The sequence below is a fragment of the Salmo salar genome, chromosome 03 (genome assembly GCF_965601325.2).
Source record: "Salmo salar chromosome 03, fSalSal1, whole genome shotgun sequence".
Classification (NCBI taxonomy): domain Eukaryota; kingdom Metazoa; phylum Chordata; class Actinopteri; order Salmoniformes; family Salmonidae; genus Salmo; species Salmo salar.
This window is the reverse complement of record NC_138293.1, coordinates 97,689,809-97,709,584: the sequence shown is the minus strand read 5'-3', so window position 1 is coordinate 97,709,584 and position 19,776 is coordinate 97,689,809. Positions and strand designations below refer to the sequence as shown.

The 19,776-nt window shown below is 44.8% G+C and overlaps 1 protein-coding gene across 3 annotated transcripts; it reads right to left on the bottom strand.

Moving 5' to 3' along the window:
• Positions 1-223: 223 nt before the first annotated feature.
• LOC106606198 (cAMP-dependent protein kinase type I-alpha regulatory subunit) lies at positions 224-18,056 on the bottom strand. 3 transcript variants are annotated; one of them, XM_082972927.1, is made up of 11 exons: positions 17,942-18,056; positions 16,268-16,461; positions 11,795-12,004; positions 11,407-11,498; positions 11,231-11,292; positions 11,026-11,072; positions 9,616-9,774; positions 9,247-9,307; positions 8,754-8,875; positions 6,733-6,814; positions 224-6,362 (listed from the first exon to the last, which is right to left on the bottom strand). In XM_082972927.1, exons 2-11 carry the CDS (start codon positions 16,439-16,441, stop codon positions 6,190-6,192), a joined length of 1,182 nt encoding a protein of 393 aa, XP_082829053.1. In that variant the 5' UTR covers positions 16,442-16,461; positions 17,942-18,056; the 3' UTR covers positions 224-6,189. The 3 variants fall into 3 exon arrangements, with proteins under 3 accessions (XP_082829053.1, XP_082829055.1, XP_082829054.1); XM_082972929.1 differs by having other exon boundaries at positions 11,837-12,004; XM_082972928.1 differs by having other exon boundaries at positions 17,935-18,042.
• Positions 18,057-19,776: the final 1,720 nt, after the last annotated feature.

Sequence of the window (19,776 nt, the reverse complement as noted above, 5' to 3'; positions counted from 1 at the left end):
CAAATCACACCCTATTCCCTATGTAGTACACTACGGGCCCAAGGGGTTCTGGTCAAAAGTAGTGCACTACATAGAGATTATGGGGCAATTTGGGACACATCCCATGTGTCCAGTGGGTTCCTCTGTAGTGACTATGTGCAGAGTTATGGTGATGAAGGACTTCAGAATATACATACAGAGAGACACACCTCAAACAAACCATCAATAACCACAGTTGACAAACTTTGTAAGAATGTATTTGTTTTATTGCTTGACCTGCCATTAGGACAACCTAAACCAAAAGGATTATAACTGAGCACAAACAGTAAAGCAAACCTTGTACAGTCATAATCATCATCATAATAAAATGGTCCTCTGGCCACCCTATTCCCTACATAGACCTCTTCCTCTTCCCTAAACAGACATCCTATTCCTGACCAGGGCTCTAAAGTAGTGCACTATAAAAGGAAAAAGGTTCCATTTGGGACGCATCCCACAGGCCTTGTCAAACGTCAATGAGAGCTTGAAGGCCACGACCCAAATCACCACCCTTTTTCCTCTCCTGAAGTGTGCACTTGCACACTTTTTTTTTGCATGGACTTAGCAATGCTGGAAACTTCCCTCCTCCCTCCAGCCAATGCTTATACCAATCCCATGCTTTTAAATCTATGACAGGGAGTGTGCAAGCCAAGTGGACACTATGTGAGCAGAGAAGAGAATTGGGACGTAGCCGAAGAATGGGAGCACTAAACAGAGTAGGCCCAATCCTAAACCAAAAACCTTGACCCCTACTCTAGATAGGAAAGGATTGGATAGGTACAAGCCATATGGTAACAGCTCCACTGTGCCCTCTGATAGGATAGGTGGAGTTGTGAGCCACCTTGATGACACCGTGCTGCCCGTCTGACCCTGGACTTGCTCCAGAGACCATCCTCACCCTTCCCCTCTGATGATACCCATCCAATCCTCTCAGCTCTGAACTAGTGCCCAAAGGGTAGGATGTAGGAATAGGGGCTAGGGGTTGATTTGGGACACACGATATTTCTCTAAACCAGGGGTACACAGCTGTGGTCCTGGGGGCATCTGCAGTGTTCGCTGCTTTACTTACTAACCTTTTAAAGGTGGCCTCAGCGATATGGCGTAGATGTAGACAGTAAACAGCACAGTGGGTCAATTTCCACAACTAAGAGCGTTAAAGCACGAAGCTCAACTTGTCCACTGTTTTGGTGCCCTGGCTACCACTGAAGTGAACACGTGTACATGCACAGATACTGTGTGTGACTGTGTGAGAGAGAAGTGTTGCATCTCGCTCATCTTAGTATCTTACGTTGTTGCTCATGGCAACATCATTTCACAGAGTCTAACTTTAAATCACAGACTAATTTTGACCTGGGCCACCAGGTGTGTGTGTGCACTATCCAATCAATGATATTACTTAATCAATGTAGTGCCAGGGACAAATGAAAACCTGAGCTGTGGACCTCTGTTCTATAAGCCCTGATCACATGACCTAAGGCAAAACTATAGTGAACATCTCGGACTGTTTGTATTCTCGTACATACTGCACCTTACAGTTATTGTACTTACAGTGGCAGTGTTGCACACAGACCCTGGTCAAGCTATAATGGTGATTGTTGTGTGTCAGAAACACCTCACTGACTGTTCATCTATAGACTGAACACTGTACTTAATAAGGTTTCAGAATGACGCTAACTTTCCCAAGTTCTCCCAGAACTCCAACCAGGAAATTAACCTGAATTTTGCAACCCTAGTTGTTAGAGTGAATGAATGATCTACAAATAAATTAAAAACATGGAATGAGACACAAACCACTAAAAATAAAAGGGATAGAAAGGTGTGTTACTCTCTGATTGGAACATAACGCATCAAATCAGTATGTGAGAAAGAAATGACAATAGCCACCCATTCTAGATTCCTCCAAGTCCTCCCACTGCTAGAGTTCTAGATTCCTCCAAGTCCTCCCACTACTAGCGTTCTAGATTCCTCCAAGTCCTCCCACTGCTAGAGTTCTAGATTCCTCCAAGTCCTCCCACTACTAGAGTTCTAGATTCCTCCAAGTCCTCCCACTACTAGCGTTCTAGATTCCTCCAAGTCCTCCCACTGCTAGAGTTCTAGATTCCTCCAAGTCCTCCCACTGCTAGAGTTCTAGATTCCTCCAAGTCCTCCCACTACTAGAGTTCTAGATTCCTCCAAGTCCTCCCACTACTAGCGTTCTAGATTCCTCCAAGTCCTCCCACTGCTAGAGTTCTAGATTCCTCCAAGTCCTCCCACTGCTAGAGTTCTAGATTCCCCCCAAGTCCTCCCACTACTAGAGTTCTAGATTCCTCCAAGTCCTCCCACTGCTAGAGTTCTAGATTCCCCCCAAGTCCTCCCACTGCTAGAGTTCTAGATTCCTCCAAGTCCTCCCACTGCTAGAGTTCTAGATTCCTCCAAGTCCTCCCACTGCTAGAGTTCTAGATTCCTCCAAGTCCTCCCACTGCTAGAGTTCTAGATTCCTCCAAGTCCTCCCACTGCTAGAGTTCTAGATTCCCCCAAGTCCTCCCACTGCTAGAGTTCTAGATTCCCCCCAAGTCCTCCCACTGCTAGAGTTCTAGATTCCCCCCAAGTCCTCCCACTGCTAGAGTTCTAGATTCCCCCCAAGTCCTCCCACTGCTAGAGTTCTAGATTCCTCCAAGTCCTCCCACTGCTAGAGTTCTAGATTCCCCCCAAGTCCTCCCACTGCTAGAGTTCTAGATTCCTCCAAGTCCTCCCACTGCTAGAGTTCTAGATTCCTCCAAGTCCTCCCACTACTAGAGTTCTAGATTCCCCCAAGTCCTCCCACTGCTAGAGTTCTAGATTCCCCCAAGTCCTCCCACTGCTAGAGTTCTAGATTCCCCCCAAGTCCTCCCACTGCTAGAGTTCTAGATTCCTCCAAGTCCTCCCACTGCTAGAGTTCTAGATTCCTCCAAGTCCTCCCACTGCTAGAGTTCTAGATTCCTCCAAGTCCTCCCACTGCTAGAGTTCTAGATTCCCCCCAAGTCCTCCCACTACTAGAGTTCTAGATTCCTCCAAGTCCTCCCACTGCTAGAGTTCTAGATTCCCCCCAAGTCCTCCCACTGCTGGACTTCCCCCATCAGATGCACTAGGGATTCATGAGGGCTATCAACCACTTCAGTAGGCAAGTTATACAACAAGCAGTAGCCTAGAATAGCTTACTACTTCATTTTACTCTGGCCTCCATGAGAGAACATAGAAAACCATAAACTAACATTATTTCAACATTGGGTCCAGGGCATCAACTAGATACACTGTGTGTCTGAAAAGGCACCCGATTCCCTATAAAGTGCACTACTTTGACCAGAGCCCAATGACACCCTATATAGTGCACTACTTTGACCAGAGCCCAATGACACCCTATATAGTGCACTACTTTTGACCAGAGCCTATGGGGCTTTATATATAGGAAACAGAGTGGCATTTCAGACACGCACACAGCCTGACAAATAAAAAATCTAATTTATTCACACAATACACCAAGGACAGTTGAACAGTAAAAATGTAAAAACACCATAAATCGATCAACCATGAGATGTAGCAAGGCCATGTCCATTCCAGCCTGATACTAGTTCAGTTGGAAACATTTTATCCAGGACAACACACCATGGTGGAAATAAAACGCAACATTGCATGCCTCCAAAATGGCACCCCTATTGCCTATACAGCGCACTGCTTAGTCAAAGGCAGTGCACTATATAAGGAATAGGGTTCCATTTGGAACACACACACATCCATAACAACATATTGATTCAACAGTTACTTTCAGAGGACTAGTCTATACATGACTGATTTGTAGCCAAATCTCTATACATCACAGTTTTGATGGATTCCTTTATAATTTCCATGAAAATAACAGCAGTAACACTTTGGATAGCGTTAGGCTGGAGAGAGGGAAGGGAGTCTTACGCTAACGGTATACTATATAGTACGTTACAAAATATTCAGCAAAATTCTAAAATGGCAAATGTCCAGTTTACAACAATATACTGTAGTTGGGATTAGAACAAACATGGGTTTTTCAAAAGACAACAAAAACGGTTCAAACTAAAATGGTTAGATAAATGTTAGACCCCAAACATTGAAAAGACTCGCCTCCACGATGGTATGGAACCGGAATCCTTTTGGTTCTAATTGTTAATTCTAAGAGAGTGTGGATAGAACGCAACCAGGCACTTCTCAAAGATAGTTACAAGACTGAACCCTCGTTATAAACTAACACTTCAATGTGGGGGTGAAAAACAGCCGTTTTCAGAAACAGACCTCCCGTGTGAAAAACATTTGAAAACGATAGCTTCCTAAACACCACTAGGTATGACACTGGACATGTACCATCCACGGGATGAAACACTACTATTAAACCCACCAGGGTTGATATCAGAACGCTCCACATTCTTCATTCAACTAGAGAGGTTGAATTAACGTTGAGTTGTAACATGTTTTCCTCACAGCCATCACCTGTTATAAAACCTCTTATTTAGAAGCTAAATGGACACATGTAGCACAAAGTGAAATACTGAACATCCCTTCAGACTGATCAACTTGACCCTGGTCAGAGTAACTTGATGTTCTGCCCAGATCTGCTTTCTGTGACCAACTACAAGTTGTTTTCCCTTTCCTGAAGGGAGCATTTTAACACACCCAGACACAATGACACGTATAAGATCTATCCCAACGACCGGGGGGGGGGGGACAAGATGGGAAAGAGAGAAAGGGGGGTAGAGAGAGATAGAAAAACTTCCAATAGGGAGAGAGCAGTCGCACCACTGGACCCTCAACATCAACCTCATGGTGTAGAAACCACAGCTTCTTAGTACCCTCAAAGAACATTCCAGAAAACAACTAGAAAAAGTTAAGTATAACAACACAGATCAGCCTTTGGTGGATATCTATTCAAAACAACATTTCTCTCAAGATTGTCTCCCCCCCTCCCTCATAAGCCACTTTAGACTTGTCCCAGACATTAGGAATATCATGACACAATATCCTTAATGTCATGACACAATATCCTTAATATCATGACACAATATCCTTAATGTCATGACACAATATCCTTAATGGCATGACACAATATCCTTAATATCATGACACAATATCCTTAATGTCATGACACAATATCCTTAATGTCATGACACAATATCCTTAATGTCATGACACAATATCCTTAATGTCATGACACAATTGCAGTTCCAATTCAATCCTTCGCTCTTCCTTACAAGTCACAAAGGAACATTTCTTTATGACATCATGGCCCCTGGGTGATGTCCATTGTAAGCAGACTCATGGTGTGTCTAGTCCACACATTACAAGGTCTTCTGGATGCTAACCAGGACAGACTCATGGTGTGTCTAGTCCACACATTACAAGGTCTTCTGGATGCTAACCAGGACAGACTCATGGTGTGTCTAGTCCACACATTACAAGGTCTTCTGGATGCTAACCAGGACAGACTCATGGTGTGTCTAGTCCACACATTACAAGGTCTTCTGGATGCTAACCAGGACAGACTCATGGTGTGTCTAGTCCACACATTACAAGGTCTTCTGGATGCTAACCAGGACAGACTCATGGTGTGTCTAGTCCACACATTACAAGGTCTTCTGGACCCTAACCAGGACAGACTCATGGTGTGTCTAGTCCACACATTACAAGGTCTTCTGGACCCTAACCAGGACAGACTCATGGTGTGTCTAGTCCACACATTACAAGGCCTTAGTTTTGACCCGGTGTCAGAGAGAACACTGGGTGAACAGTAATGGAACTAACCCTAATGGAACCACATTGTAATTCTATTGGAACCCTGGGTCTGAACAGACCCTCTCTAACCTGTTACCGTCTGAACACTACAGAGACAACTCATCCTGTCTTCATAGTTGACATTAAAATACTACAGAAATATTGTGCCCTCCAACAGAGTTCATTGCATACGTGTCAAATCAAATGAATCTGGGTTCATAGCAAATACAATAACACCAGAACAACAACAAAGTCCCAGCCAAGTGATCTGGAGCCCCGGGTGGAGGGTTAGAAACATGAAGAAAATAAACAGATCATTGGTGGAACCCGTTGTTAAGGAAGGAGGGATGAGCCGGGAGGGGGGGGGGGAGCCAGAGGGCGAAGGAGTGGAGGGATAGAGCGATAGAAGAATGGAGGGACTCAGACGGAGAGAGAGACAAAGCTGTTGTACTGCTGAATGTTCCTCTTCAGGATGTCTGAGCAGGGCCCCAGAACGCGTTCGAACCGCGGGCGGTCCAGCTTCACACACTTCAGAGGGCCGCGGGAGACCACGGTCGCAGCACGGGGACGGTTCATCAACAGGGCGATCTCACCTGGGACAGACGGAGAAGAGGACAACTATTACAAACAACAACACTGGAAGAAGAGGAACAATGATCCACACAGCTCAACATCATTACCATCAGGGCTGTTGGTGCCATCATGCAAACTCCCTGTCACATGTCACACACTGACCGCAATGGAGTTGGTAAGAGGACAAACTGATCTGGAACCAGGCTATCGTAGGAGACCACTGATCTGGGACCAGGCTATCGTAGGAGACCACTGATCTGGGACCAGGCTATCGTAGGAGACCACTGATCTGGGACCAGGCTATCGTAGGAGACCACTGATCTGGGACCAGGCTATCGTAGGAGACCACTGATCTGGGACCAGGCTAGGTAGTCCAGTCAGTCCACTCACCAAAATAGTCCGAGGGCCCCAGTCTGCCCACCTCCACAAACTCTTCATTCTCTGACCGTCTCTGGAGCACAGCCGCTGAACCCTGAACACACACAGGAAGAGAAACTCAGGAACAAAAAGCACATAACCCAGAAGACCTGTGAGGGTGAGAGGGCACAACACAGGCCAAAGTTGAGGTTAAAATATGGTGATACCTTGTTGATGCTGTTTCCCTGAGACAGAGAGAGAGAGAGAGAGACGAGAGAGAGACAGAGACAGAGACAGAGACAGAGAGAGAGAGACAGAGAGAGACAGAACTCCCAAGCTCTTAGCATGGCAAACAAAAGTCTACAAGTTGAAAGACAGCATTTAGAAATAAAACACAAAAGAAAAGGTTGGCATAACATATTTCCCATGAGATATTCAAGGGTACTTCCTCTCTGGTCTAACGATACAGGAAGTGAAAAGTAAACCTACACCTCTATTTTCAAGGAAACTAACTGGCTCCCGAGGGGCGGCAGCGGTCTAAGACCCTGCATCTCAGTACTAGAGGAGTCACTACAGACCCTGGTTCCATTCCAGGCTGTATCACAGCGGTCTAAGGCCCTGCATCTCAGTACTAGAGGAGTCACTACAGACCCTGGTTCCATTCCAGGCTGTATCACAGCGGTCTAAGACCCTGCATCTCAGTACTAGAGGAGTCACTACAGACCCTGGTTCCATTCCAGGCTGTATCACAGCGGTCTAAGGCCCTGCATCTCAGTACTAGAGGAGTCACTACAGACCCTGGTTCCATTCCAGGCTGTATCACAGCGGTCTAAGACCCTGCATCTCAGTACTAGAGGAGTCACTACAGACCCTGGTTCCATTCCAGGCTGTATCACAGCGGTCTAAGGCCCTGCATCTCAGTACTAGAGGAGTCACTACAGACCCTGGTTCCATTCCAGGCTGTATCACAGCGGTCTAAGGCCCTGCATCTCAGTACTAGAGGAGTCACTACAGACCCTGGTTCCATTCCAGGCTGTATCACAGCGGTCTAAGGCCCTGCATCTCAGTACTAGAGGAGTCACTACAGACCCTGGTTCCATTCCAGGCTGTATCACAGCGGTCTAAGACCCTGCATCTCAGTACTAGAGGAGTCACTACAGACCCTGGTTCCATTCCAGGCTGTATCACAGCGGTCTAAGACCCTGCATCTCAGTACTAGAGGAGTCACTACAGACCCTGGTTCCATTCCAGGCTGTATCACAGCGGTCTAAGACCCTGCATCTCAGTACTAGAGGAGTCACTACAGACCCTGGTTCCATTCCAGGCTGTATCACAGCGGTCTAAGGCCCTGCATCTCAGTACTAGAGGAGTCACTACAGACCCTGGTTCCATTCCAGGCTGTATCACAGCGGTCTAAGGCCCTGCATCTCAGTACTAGAGGAGTCACTACAGACCCTGGTTCCATTCCAGGCTGTATCACAGCGGTCTAAGGCCCTGCATCTCAGTACTAGAGGAGTCACTACAGACCCTGGTTCCATTCCAGGCTGTATCACAGCGGTCTAAGGCCCTGCATCTCAGTACTAGAGGAGTCACTACAGACCCTGGTTCCATTCCAGGCTGTATCACAGCGGTCTAAGGCCCTGCATCTCAGTACTAGAGGAGTCACTACAGACCCTGGTTCCATTCCAGGCTGTATCACAGCGGTCTAAGGCCCTGCATCTCAGTACTAGAGGAGTCACTACAGACCCTGGTTCCATTACGGTTCCACTACAGACACCCTGGTTCCATTCCAGGCTGTATCACAGTGGTCTAAGGCCCTGCATCTCAGTACTAGAGGTGTCACTACAGACCCTGGTTCCATTCCAGGCTGTATCACAACCGGCCGTGATTGGGAGTCCCATAGGGCGGCGCACAATTGGCCCAGCGTTGTCCGCGTTTGGCAGGTGTAGGCTGTCATTGTAAATAAGAATTTGTTCTTAACTGACTTGCCTAGTTAAATAAAAGGTTAAATAAAATCCAAAAAGACAGACAGCATATTGCAGAGATAATCCTACCTCCAGGATGATGAAGAACTCATCTCCAGGTTCACCCTGAACCACGATCTCCTGTCCGTCCTCAAACTGAACGGTCTCCAGAGCATCAGCTACCGTCAGCCTCTCCCACTTGTCCAGAGACTCTGTAGAGGACCACAGACACACACTAAAGTCAGCCTCTTCCACTTGTCCAGAGACTCTGTAGAGGACCACAGACACACACTAAAGTCAGCCTCTCCCACTTGTCCAGAGACTCTGTAGAGGACCACAGACACACTAAAGTCAGCCTGGCAGATGTTGATACACACACTGGCCTCAGGGTGGCGCCACACAGCAACACAGCAGAGGGGGAATGACAGGAAAGATCACAGGCTGGGTTTGTTTGTAGCAACTTGATTCCATACATGGCCACCTAGACCAAATAGGTAGGTAGGTAGCATGTCGTTAGACTGTTCCGACTCTTTGAACAGCTTGTTGGTCGGAGTAGTCATGTGTAGAATGTGTGACTCCTCACCTAAAATGGACACCTTGCTGAGGAATTCCTCATACATCTTACGCTTTCTCAAAGTGCTTCCCTGAAAGACACAGAGCGACAAAGAAACAGAGACAGAGCATGTTACGTCCCATAATAACACCCAAATGTGTACTAACTGTGTTGAGATTCAGCCCCAGACATCTGGAATTCCTACCATTGTTAGAGACCTCTGAATGGCTGAACTGACACCGTGTGGAAGCTCAGTAAACAGGAAATATATAGAGACGATTTGTTCAAACCAACGTCTCCCAATAATGTTGCTGGCAGGGAAAATAACACCTTATAACATTGTATATGAAATGATATCTAGAGGTGAATGAACCCATTCTGCCAGTCAGCCAGCCTCACCATGAGTATCCTCCTGTAACTGTCTCTGTCGATGCCCCACAGTTTGACGTTGCTCTTGGCTCGGACCGTGGCGGCCCTGGGGGTCCCATAGATCAGGGCTAGCTCGCCAAAGCTGCCCCCCTCCCCAATATTGGTCACCCACTCATTGTTCACATACACCTGTGAGCGCGAGAGAGAGCGAGAGGCAAGAGGGAGGGAGAGAGCAACAACCTCACCATTGGAAATAGCTTTCTCGACAGTATTAACTTCGGTGTATTTTGTCTTACAATATGTCTTTTTAACAAACAGATCTACCACTATAGACCATAGGTATGTTGTGTACAGACTACCTATCTACCACTATAGACCATAGGTATGTTGTGTACAGACTACCTATCTACCACTATAGACCATAGGTATGTTGTGTACAGACTACCTATCTACCACTATAGACCATAGGTATGTTGTGTACAGACTACCTATCTACCACTATAGACCATAGGTATGTTGTGTACAGACTACCTATCTACCACTATAGACCATAGGTATGTTGTGTACAGACTACCTATCTACCACTATAGACCATAGGTATGTTGTGTACAGACTACCTATCTACCACTATAGACCATAGGTATGTTGTGTACAGACTACCTATCTACCACTATAGACCATAGGTATGTTGTGTACAGACTACCTATCTACCACTATAGACCATAGGTATGTTGTGTACAGACTACCTATCTACCACTATAGACCATAGGTATGTTGTGTACAGACTACCTATCTACCACTATAGACCATAGGTATGTTGTGTACAGACTACCCATCTACCACTATAGACCATAGGTATGTTGTGTACAGACTACCCATCTACCACTATAGACCATAGGTATGTTGTGTACAGACTACCCATCTACCACTATAGACCATAGGTATGTTGTGTACAGACTACCCATCTACCACTATAGACCATAGGTATGTTGTGTACAGACTACCCATCTACCACTATAGACCATAGGTATGTTGTGTACAGACTACCTATCTACCACTATAGACCATAGGTATGTTGTGTACAGACTACCTATCTACCACTATAGACCATAGGTATGTTGTGTACAGACTACCTATCTACCACTATAGACCATAGGTATGTTGTGTACAGACTACCTATCTACCACTATAGACCATAGGTATGTTGTGTACAGACTACCTATCTACCACTATAGACCATAGGTATGTTGTGTACAGACTACCTATCTACCACTATAGACCATAGGTATGTTGTGTACAGACTACCTATCTACCACTATAGACCATAGGTATGTTGTGTACAGACTACCCATCTACCACTATAGACCATGGACAGGTAGTCCGTCTTCCCTACTGTACACAACAGTTGACCTAGCGTGCAGACAGAAAACAGGGACGTACATCCATCTCTCCCTGGTCAATGACGTAGAAGTTATCTCCCTCGTCACCTAGTGGGAAACAACAGCTGTGAGACATTCTGATCCAGCAGTAATGATGGTCATGTAATCATGTTGAAACTACAGCCAGGAGATCTTCCTGGACAGGCCACGTGGCCATTAAAAACTTCCATGACTTCATGTCAAAGTAGAAAGGTAAAATGGCGTACCTTGCTGAATGACCGTCTCCCCGGCGATGTAGGTAACAGAAAACATGGCGTCAAAGATGTCACTGTGAAGAGTTGAGGTGGTGGACACAATGACTGGATCAACATTATATCATACTTTCATTTCACAGCACCAGTAGTACACTATTGTTTAACACACAATCCGTGAACAGCTGTACCTTCTCTCGTTGTCGTCCAGGTGGGCAAACAGCACGTTCTTCTCAATGGCTTTAGCCAGGGCGGCCATCGTTTTGTAGTCTTTAGGAATAACCTGCAGAGGCAGAAGGTACAGCTTCATTGATCACAAGCAAACTGCCTTCAATCGTTAAAATTATATTGATAAGATTGAAGTAGTGGCCGAGGCCCGATTCTCCACCCTTCTCCTGAAGTGTACACTCCCACACTTTATCTGCATGGACTTTACCATGGTAAAACCAATGCTTACCCCAATCCTATGCTTTTAAATGCAGGATGGGTAATGTGCAAGGTGACACTTGTGGAAAAGGGTGGATGATCAGGAAGTAGCCTAGAAGAAGTAGGTAGTAATAACTGTAGGGTCAGGTGCACCTGTAGCGATGCGTGATTGGCTGAGGGCTGACCCCCCCTGACCTTTCTGACGTAGGAGGCGGCGTCTTCCTCTGTGTAGACCTCGGCGCTGATGGCACCGCGCCGCCGCCGCCCCTTCACCACGGGATTCATGGGAGGAGACACCTCATCCTCGCGGGAGTCGGAGCGAGAGTTGGACTTCTGCAGCTGTAGGTTCTGCTTAGCCTCCTCCTGGTGGGGGGGGGGGATTCAGTTATAGTAGAATAGAACAGAGATCTTCACGGTCCAGAATGGACCTGGGGCTTACCCACCCAGACCCGATATACATAGACACTAATACAGAGGTCCGTACTGAACGGACCCGAAAATAACTACACACATTCCCTATAGACCTGGTCAGATCCAGAGACGGTCCGATCCGAGTGAGGGAAGCAGCTGAAAAGCCATTTAAGTTTCTTTATTAACCGGAGTTGATAAAGCGCGAGAGTGGGGGGGGGGGGGTTATTTATCATCAACTAGGATTATGTAGTACCCGTCTTCACTGCATCAAACCCGGGAGAAGCTAGTTCAGCTAGCTAGGCTAACTGAGGCTGCGTGTGCTTTCTCATCCTACATTTACAAACAACAACTCCATTCAGAATATGAAGTAGCAGAACATGAAGTAACTTTTAATTCAGTCTTCCGTTGAGTAAATATCTCCTAAGTTTTGCCCCACACAGAGCGAGGCTCTATGACCATAGTCTATTGGCGCTTTGAGGACTTATGATTGGCCAACAACAAGCTACAGACGTAAAGCTCCACTTTTGTGAAAAGCAAGAGCAGCATCTCTCCCTCTCTTATTTAGGAGCACCTGCACACCTAGAAAAATGAAGGATTCTAGGACTCTTATTACCTCCAATGTTTCATTGTGCTCCTAAATTTCTTTGTGTGCGCCGACATTTTTCCAACTTAGGCGCACACGTGCTCCTTGTAAAAAAGGTCAGTGTAGAGCCCTGATACAGTGCATTCAGAAAGTATTCAGACCCCCTGACTCTCTGCAGATCCTCTCAAGCTCTGTCAGGTTGGATGAGGAGCGTCGCTGCACAGCTATTTTCAGGTCTCTCCAAAGATGTTAAATCAGGGTCTAGTCCGGGCTCTGGCTGGCCCACTCAAGGACATTCAGAGACTTGTCCCGAATCCACTCCTGCGTTGTCTTGGCTGTGTGCTTAGGGCCGTTGTCCTGTTGGAAGGTGAACCGTCGCCCCAGTCTGAGGTCCTGAGCACTCTGGAGCAGGTTTCCATCAAGGATCTCTGTACTTTGCTTCGTTCAGCTTTCCCCTCGATCCTGACTAGTCTCCCAGTCCCTGCCGCTGAAAAACATCCCCACAGCATGATGCTGCCACCACCATGCTTCACCGTAGGGATGGTGGCAGGTTTCCTCCAGATGTGACACTTGGCATTCAGGCCAAAGAGTTCCATCTTGGTTTCATCAGACCAGAGAATCTTGTTTCTCAAGGTCTGACAGGCCTTTACGTACCTTTTGGCAAACTCCAAGCGGGATGTCATGTGCCTTTTACTGAGGAGCGGCTTCCATCTGGCCACTCTACCAGAAAGGCTGATTGGTGGAGTGCTGCACAGATGGTTGTCCTTCTAGAAGGTTCTCCCATCTCCACAGAGGAACTCGGGTTCTAGGTCACCTCCCCGACCAAGGCACTTCTCTCCCGATTGCTCATTTTGGCCGGGCGGCCATCTCTAGGATGAGTCTTGGTGATTCCAAACTTCTTCCATTTAATAATGATGGAGGCCACTGTGTTCTTGGGGACCTTCAACGCTGCAGAAATATTTTGGTACCCTTTGTGCCTCAACACAATCCTGTCTTCGAGCTCTATGGACAATTCCTTCAACCTCATGGCTTGGTTTTTGCTCTGACATGCACTGTCAACTGTGGGACTTATATAGACAGGTGTGTGCCTTTTCAAATCATGCCCAATCAATTTCATTTTACAACATTTTCTCCAATCAAGTTGTAGAAACAACTCAAGGATAATCAACAGAAACAGGATGCACCCGAGCTCAATTTCGAGTCTCATAGCAAAGGGTCTGAATACTTATGTAAATAAGGTATCTGTTTTTTATACATTTGCAACATTTTTGCCTTTTCATTTTGGGGTATTGTGATGTCATTACGGGGTATTGTGATTAGAGGTCGACCGATTATGATTTTTCAACGCCGATACCGATTATTGGAGGACCAAAAAAGCCGATACCGGTTAATCCGCCAATTTTTTTTATTTATTTGTAATAATGACAATTACAACAATACTGAACACTTATTTTAACTTAATATAATACATCAATAAAATCAATTTAGCCTCAAATAAATAATGAAACATGTTCAATTTGGTTTAAATAATGCAAAAACAAAGTGTTGGATAAGAAAGTAAAAGTGCAATATCTGCCATGTAAGAAAGCTAACGTTTAAGTTCCTTGCTCAGAACATGAGAACATATAAAAGCTGGTGGTTCCTTTTAACATGAGTCTTCAATATTCCCAGGTAAGAAGTTTTAGGTTGAAGTTATAGGAATTATAGGACTATTTCTCTCTATACGATTTGTATTTCATGTACCTTTGACTATTGGATGTTCTTATAGGTACTTTAGTATTGCCAGTGTAACAGTATAGCTTCCGTCCCTCTCCTCGCTCCTACCTGGGCTCGAACCAGGAACACATCGACAACAGCCACCCTCGAAGCAGCGTTACCCATGCAGAGCAAGGGAAAAAACTACTCCAAGTCTCAGAGCAAGTGATGTTTGAAACGCTATTAGCGTGCACCCGGCTAACTAGCTAGCCATTTCACATGGGTTACACCAGCCTAATCTTGGGAGTTGATAGGCTTGAAGTCATAAACAGCGCAATGCATTGCGAAGGGCTGCTGGCAAAACGCACAAAAGTGCTATTTTGAATGAATGCTTACGAGCCTGCTGCTGCCTACCATCGCTCAGTCAGACTGCTCTATCAAATCATAGGCTTAATTATAACATAACACACAGAAACACGAGCCTTAGGTCATTAATATGGTCGAATCCGGAAACTATCATCTCGAAAACAAAATGTTATTCCTGTTACATTGCACAACCTTCAGTGTTATGTCATAATTACGTAAAATTCTGACAAATTACCCAAAGTGTTGCATATACCCTGACTCTGCATGCAATGAACGCAAAATGACACAATTTCAACTGGTTAATATTGCCTGCTAACCTGGATTTCATTTAGCTAAATATGCAGGTTTAAAAATATATACTTCTGTGTATTGATTTTAAGAAAGGCATTGATGTTTATGGTCAGGTACAGTCGTGCAACGATTGTGCTTTTTTCGCAAATGCGCTTTTGTTAAATCATCCCCCGTTTGGCGAAGTCAGCTGTCTTTGTTAGGAAGAAATAGTCTTCACAGTTCGCAACGAGCCAGGCGGCCCAAACTGCTGCATATACCCTGACTCTGTTGCAAGAGAAGTGACACATTTTCCCTAGTTAAAAGAAATTCATGTTAGCAGGCAATATTAACTAAATATGCAGGTTTAAAAATATATACTTGTGTATTGATTTTAAGAAAGGCATTGATGTTTATGGTTGTGTACCTAAGCGATTATATGCAACGCAGGACAGGCTAGATAAACTAGTAATATCATCAACCATGTGTAGTTAACTAGTGATTATGATTGATTGATTGTTTTTTATAAGATAAGTTTAATGCTAGCTAGCAACATACCTTGGCTTCTTACTGCATTCGCGTAACCTCATGGAGTGCAATGTAAAGCAGGTGGTTAGAGCGTTGGACTAGTTAACCGTAAGGTTGCAAGATTGAATCCCTGAGCTGACAAGGTAAAAATCTGTCTTTCTGCCCCCGAACAAGGCAGTTAAACCCAACGTTCCTAGGCCGTCATTGAAAATAAGAATGTGTTCTTATCTGACTTGCCTAGTAAAATAAAGGTCTTAAAAAATAATAATAATTTAAAAAATATATTATTATTATTTTTTAATCGCCCAAATCGGTGTCCAAAAATACCAATTTCCGATTGTTATGAAAACTTGAAATCGGCCCTAATTAATCGGCCATTCCGATTAATCGGTCGACCTCTAATTGTGATGTCATTACGGGGTATTGTGTGTAGATTGATATTTAATCCATATTAGAATAAGGCTGTAATGTAACAAAATGTGGAAATAGTCAAGGGGTCTGAATACACTGTAGTTGTAGAACAGTATAGAATATAGCAGTATTTACCTTCTTAGTGGGGAACAGTAGAATAGAGCTCTGTTACTGTATACCCTTCTAGTGGGGAACAGAGAATATAATAGAGTTTTATTGCTGTATACCATTAGAGCAAAGTAGGATTGGACTTTTCTGTCCACTGAGATGGATACTTGCCTTTGTTTACAAATATCAACACACACACACACACACACACACACACACACACACACACACACAGGACCCTGCCCACCCAGACTCACCTTCTCCAGCCTCTCGAAGTACTCTCTGAGGAAGGCCATGGGTCTGTCTGGCCGGGAGGTACATAGCTGTACGATGCAGTCCTTCAGCAGCTGTTGAATGTTATGTTTCTGCACATACAGCTCACACTCCCTCAGACTCCTCTCCTCCTCACTGCTCGTACTGCCCGATGCCATCACACTCACAACCTATTGACCTGGGGACACAGACAGATAAACACAGAGAAAACACATGCACAGGGAGACAGGTGTAGCAGGAGAAAGGGGGTAGTGTTTTATAAACAGAAAGAGAGAAACAGAAAAGCCAGTGTAGCAGGAGAAAGGGGGTAGTGTTTTATAAACAGAAAGAGAGAGAAACGGAAAGAGAGAGAAACAGAAAAGCCGGTGTAGTAGGAGAGAGGGGGTAGTGTTTGATAGATAGATAGAGATAAGTAGAAACAGAGGACAGTGAGAAGAGAACATGAGGGTGTAGAGGAAAAAAAGAGCATAATGATAAACAGAGTGAGGGAGGGAGAGAAACTTAACACGGGTGTGAAAAGTGGCGAGAGAGGACAAAACATTATTGGTTTAGAGCGAGGGTGGATAAACTCCCATATCTATTGGGTGAAATACCACAGTAGCAAGATTTGTGACCTGTTGCCACAAGGGCAACCAGTGAAGAACAAACACCATTGTAAATACAACCCAAATGTATTTATTTTCCACAGAGCGAAAGAGAAAGGGGGAGAGACAAAGACTTGACACAAAGCTCCATTGTATCATCCCAACTCAAAATCTCAGGATAGCAGTAGACCACACCGCTGAACCAACGGACTAAACTCTCAGTAGCATTCAACGGACATTGCAATGCATTATGTGGCAACCAGAACCAGTCTAGATCGCCACATTCGCCAACTCTCCTTATATAGCTAACGTTAGTTAGAGAGGGAGAACGCTACAAAACCATGACAGCAGCAGACAGGCATGTGACACCAGGGTGCGACGGAATTTTTCATAACCTGATTTATGGTGTGTGTGTGTGTGTGTGTGTGTGTGTGTGTGTACCCTACTGTATACTGAAAATGAGAATTAAACATTGACAAAACATGATGACTTGGAGAGAGATGTCCATAATACCCATAAATTAATCAATTTGGGACTGTCAATTATCAAAATTAAATTGATCACATACAAGGGCAAACAAACAAAGATGCAACTACCTACATAGATAATGTAAACTGGAGTGTTGGCAAGCTACCTAACTACTTAGTAACTTGTACCGTACGACAAAACTACTGTCACAATAAACACCAAAGTGAAATGCTAGCTAGCTAATGGTAGTTAGCTGTGTCTTTCGAGTGCAGGCAACCATTCGTCTGTAGCTCGCAGCGGACCCTTGCTTAATATTCAGTAATAATAGATTTAATTATTAATAACTGTTTGGAAAGCACAGATAATTAATATTCTGAGAAATTCTGAAACGATTAACGTTAGCTAAAAGGCCCGCAGAGGCATTTTCATAAAAACAGCCATCTTGGAAACCTAGCTATCTTGCTAGTAACGTTAGCCAACTTGCGTTATCATAACAAACGGGAAGACGGCGAGATACAGCTTATAAAAAAGCAATATCCTCATACATGCATCGCTCCAACACATACATCGCGATTATTTAGAACAAAATTAAGACAAACCTCTTACCAAACCAGATTGAAATGCTGTCTTTATTTCGGAAACTGACAGTTCTTCGTCTCTGTTTTTCCCCCTCGGTCCTTAGTTGGACGGCTGCCCTACCGGAATCAGGTTTGGACCAATCTCTGCCTCGTTCTGGTATATACGTCACCTTAACTACCTTAAAGGGAAAGGCCTTTTTTGTACTGCCAACACACTAGATTATTTATGAAAGCATGCACGAAGAAATCATATTTATTCGGTTTGTTCTGATACTGAATACGTTTTTTATCCATTGAGATTACAGCAATAATTCTACCTATAATTGTAAGCCTATGTAAAACTCAACTTCTCAAGGGACAAGAGAGACAAGTCTATTTGGATATTCTTGCTGCCCCTACAAATTTTGTATTTTGTAAAAATATGCAGTAAACGAAATACTTTCTGTGAAGTGTGTCTGATCTCCAAACAATATGCTCACTAAAGATTTACAACATTTGTGATAGATTTAAACCAGAAAACAGGTGTCAACATGTTCCTTGTTCAATCAAACTACTACAGGTGTACTGTTGAGGAAAAGTCTTATTCAGTCAAACTACTACAGGTGTACTGTTGAGGAAAAGTCTTATTCAGTCAAACTACTACAGGTGTACTGTTGAGGAAAAGTCTTATTCAGTCAAACTACTACAGGTGTACTGTTGAGGGAAAGTCTTATTCAGTCAAACTACTACATGTGTACTGTTGAGGAAAAGTCTTATTCAGTCAAACTACTACAGGTGTACTGTTGAGGGAAAGTCTTATTCAGTCAAACTACTACAAATGGAGAGGCCTTAGAAGCTGCCTCCTGCTGTTCAGAGGTAATTAAAATACAGTAACCTCTGTATGTAAAGAATAATAAGACAAGAAAAGAGTACAAAATGAATCTCCTTATGGAAAATCAAGAGACACTTTTTGTTGACTATTATAAAAATGGGAACATCAGCAACCTCATCTTCCACACAGACCATCCCCTGGCACAGTGCTATATTAACCAGACCATCCCCTGGCATGGCACAGTGCTATATTAACCAGACCATCCCCTGGCACAGTGCTATATTAACCAGACCATCCCCTGACACAGTGCTATATTAACCAGACCATCCCCTGGCACAGTGCTATATTAACCAGACCATCCCCTGGCATGGCACAGTGCTATATTAACCAGACCATCCCCTGGCACAGTGCTATATTAACCAGACCATCCCCTGGCACAGTGCTATATTAACCAGACCATCCCCTGGCACAGTGCTATATTAACCAGACCATCCCCTGGCATGGCACAGTGCTAAATTAACCAGACCATCCCCTGGCATGGCACAGTGCTATATTAACCAGACCATCCCCTGGCATGGCACAGTGCTATATTAACCAGACCATCCCTGGCATGGCACAGTGCTATATTAACACAGACCATCCCCTGGCATGGCACAGTGCTATATTAACCAGACCATCCCCTGGCATGGCACAGTGCTATATTAACCAGACCATCCCCTGGCATGGCACAGTGCTATATTAACCAGACCATCCCCTGGCATGGCACAGTGCTATATTAACCAGACCATCCCCTGGCATGGAACAGTGCTATATTAACCAGACCATCCCCTGGCATGGCACAGTGCTATATTAACCAGACCATCCCCTGGCATGGCACAGTGCTATATTAACCAGACCATCTCCTGGCATGGCACAGTGCTTTATTAACCAGACCATCCCCTGGCATGGCACAGTGCTATATTAGCAAACTACCCCTCTGTTAAGAGGGGGGTGTTACCGAGGGGTGGAAACTCAGGATACTAGACAACGAGGACTCGCGTGAGTCAGCTAAT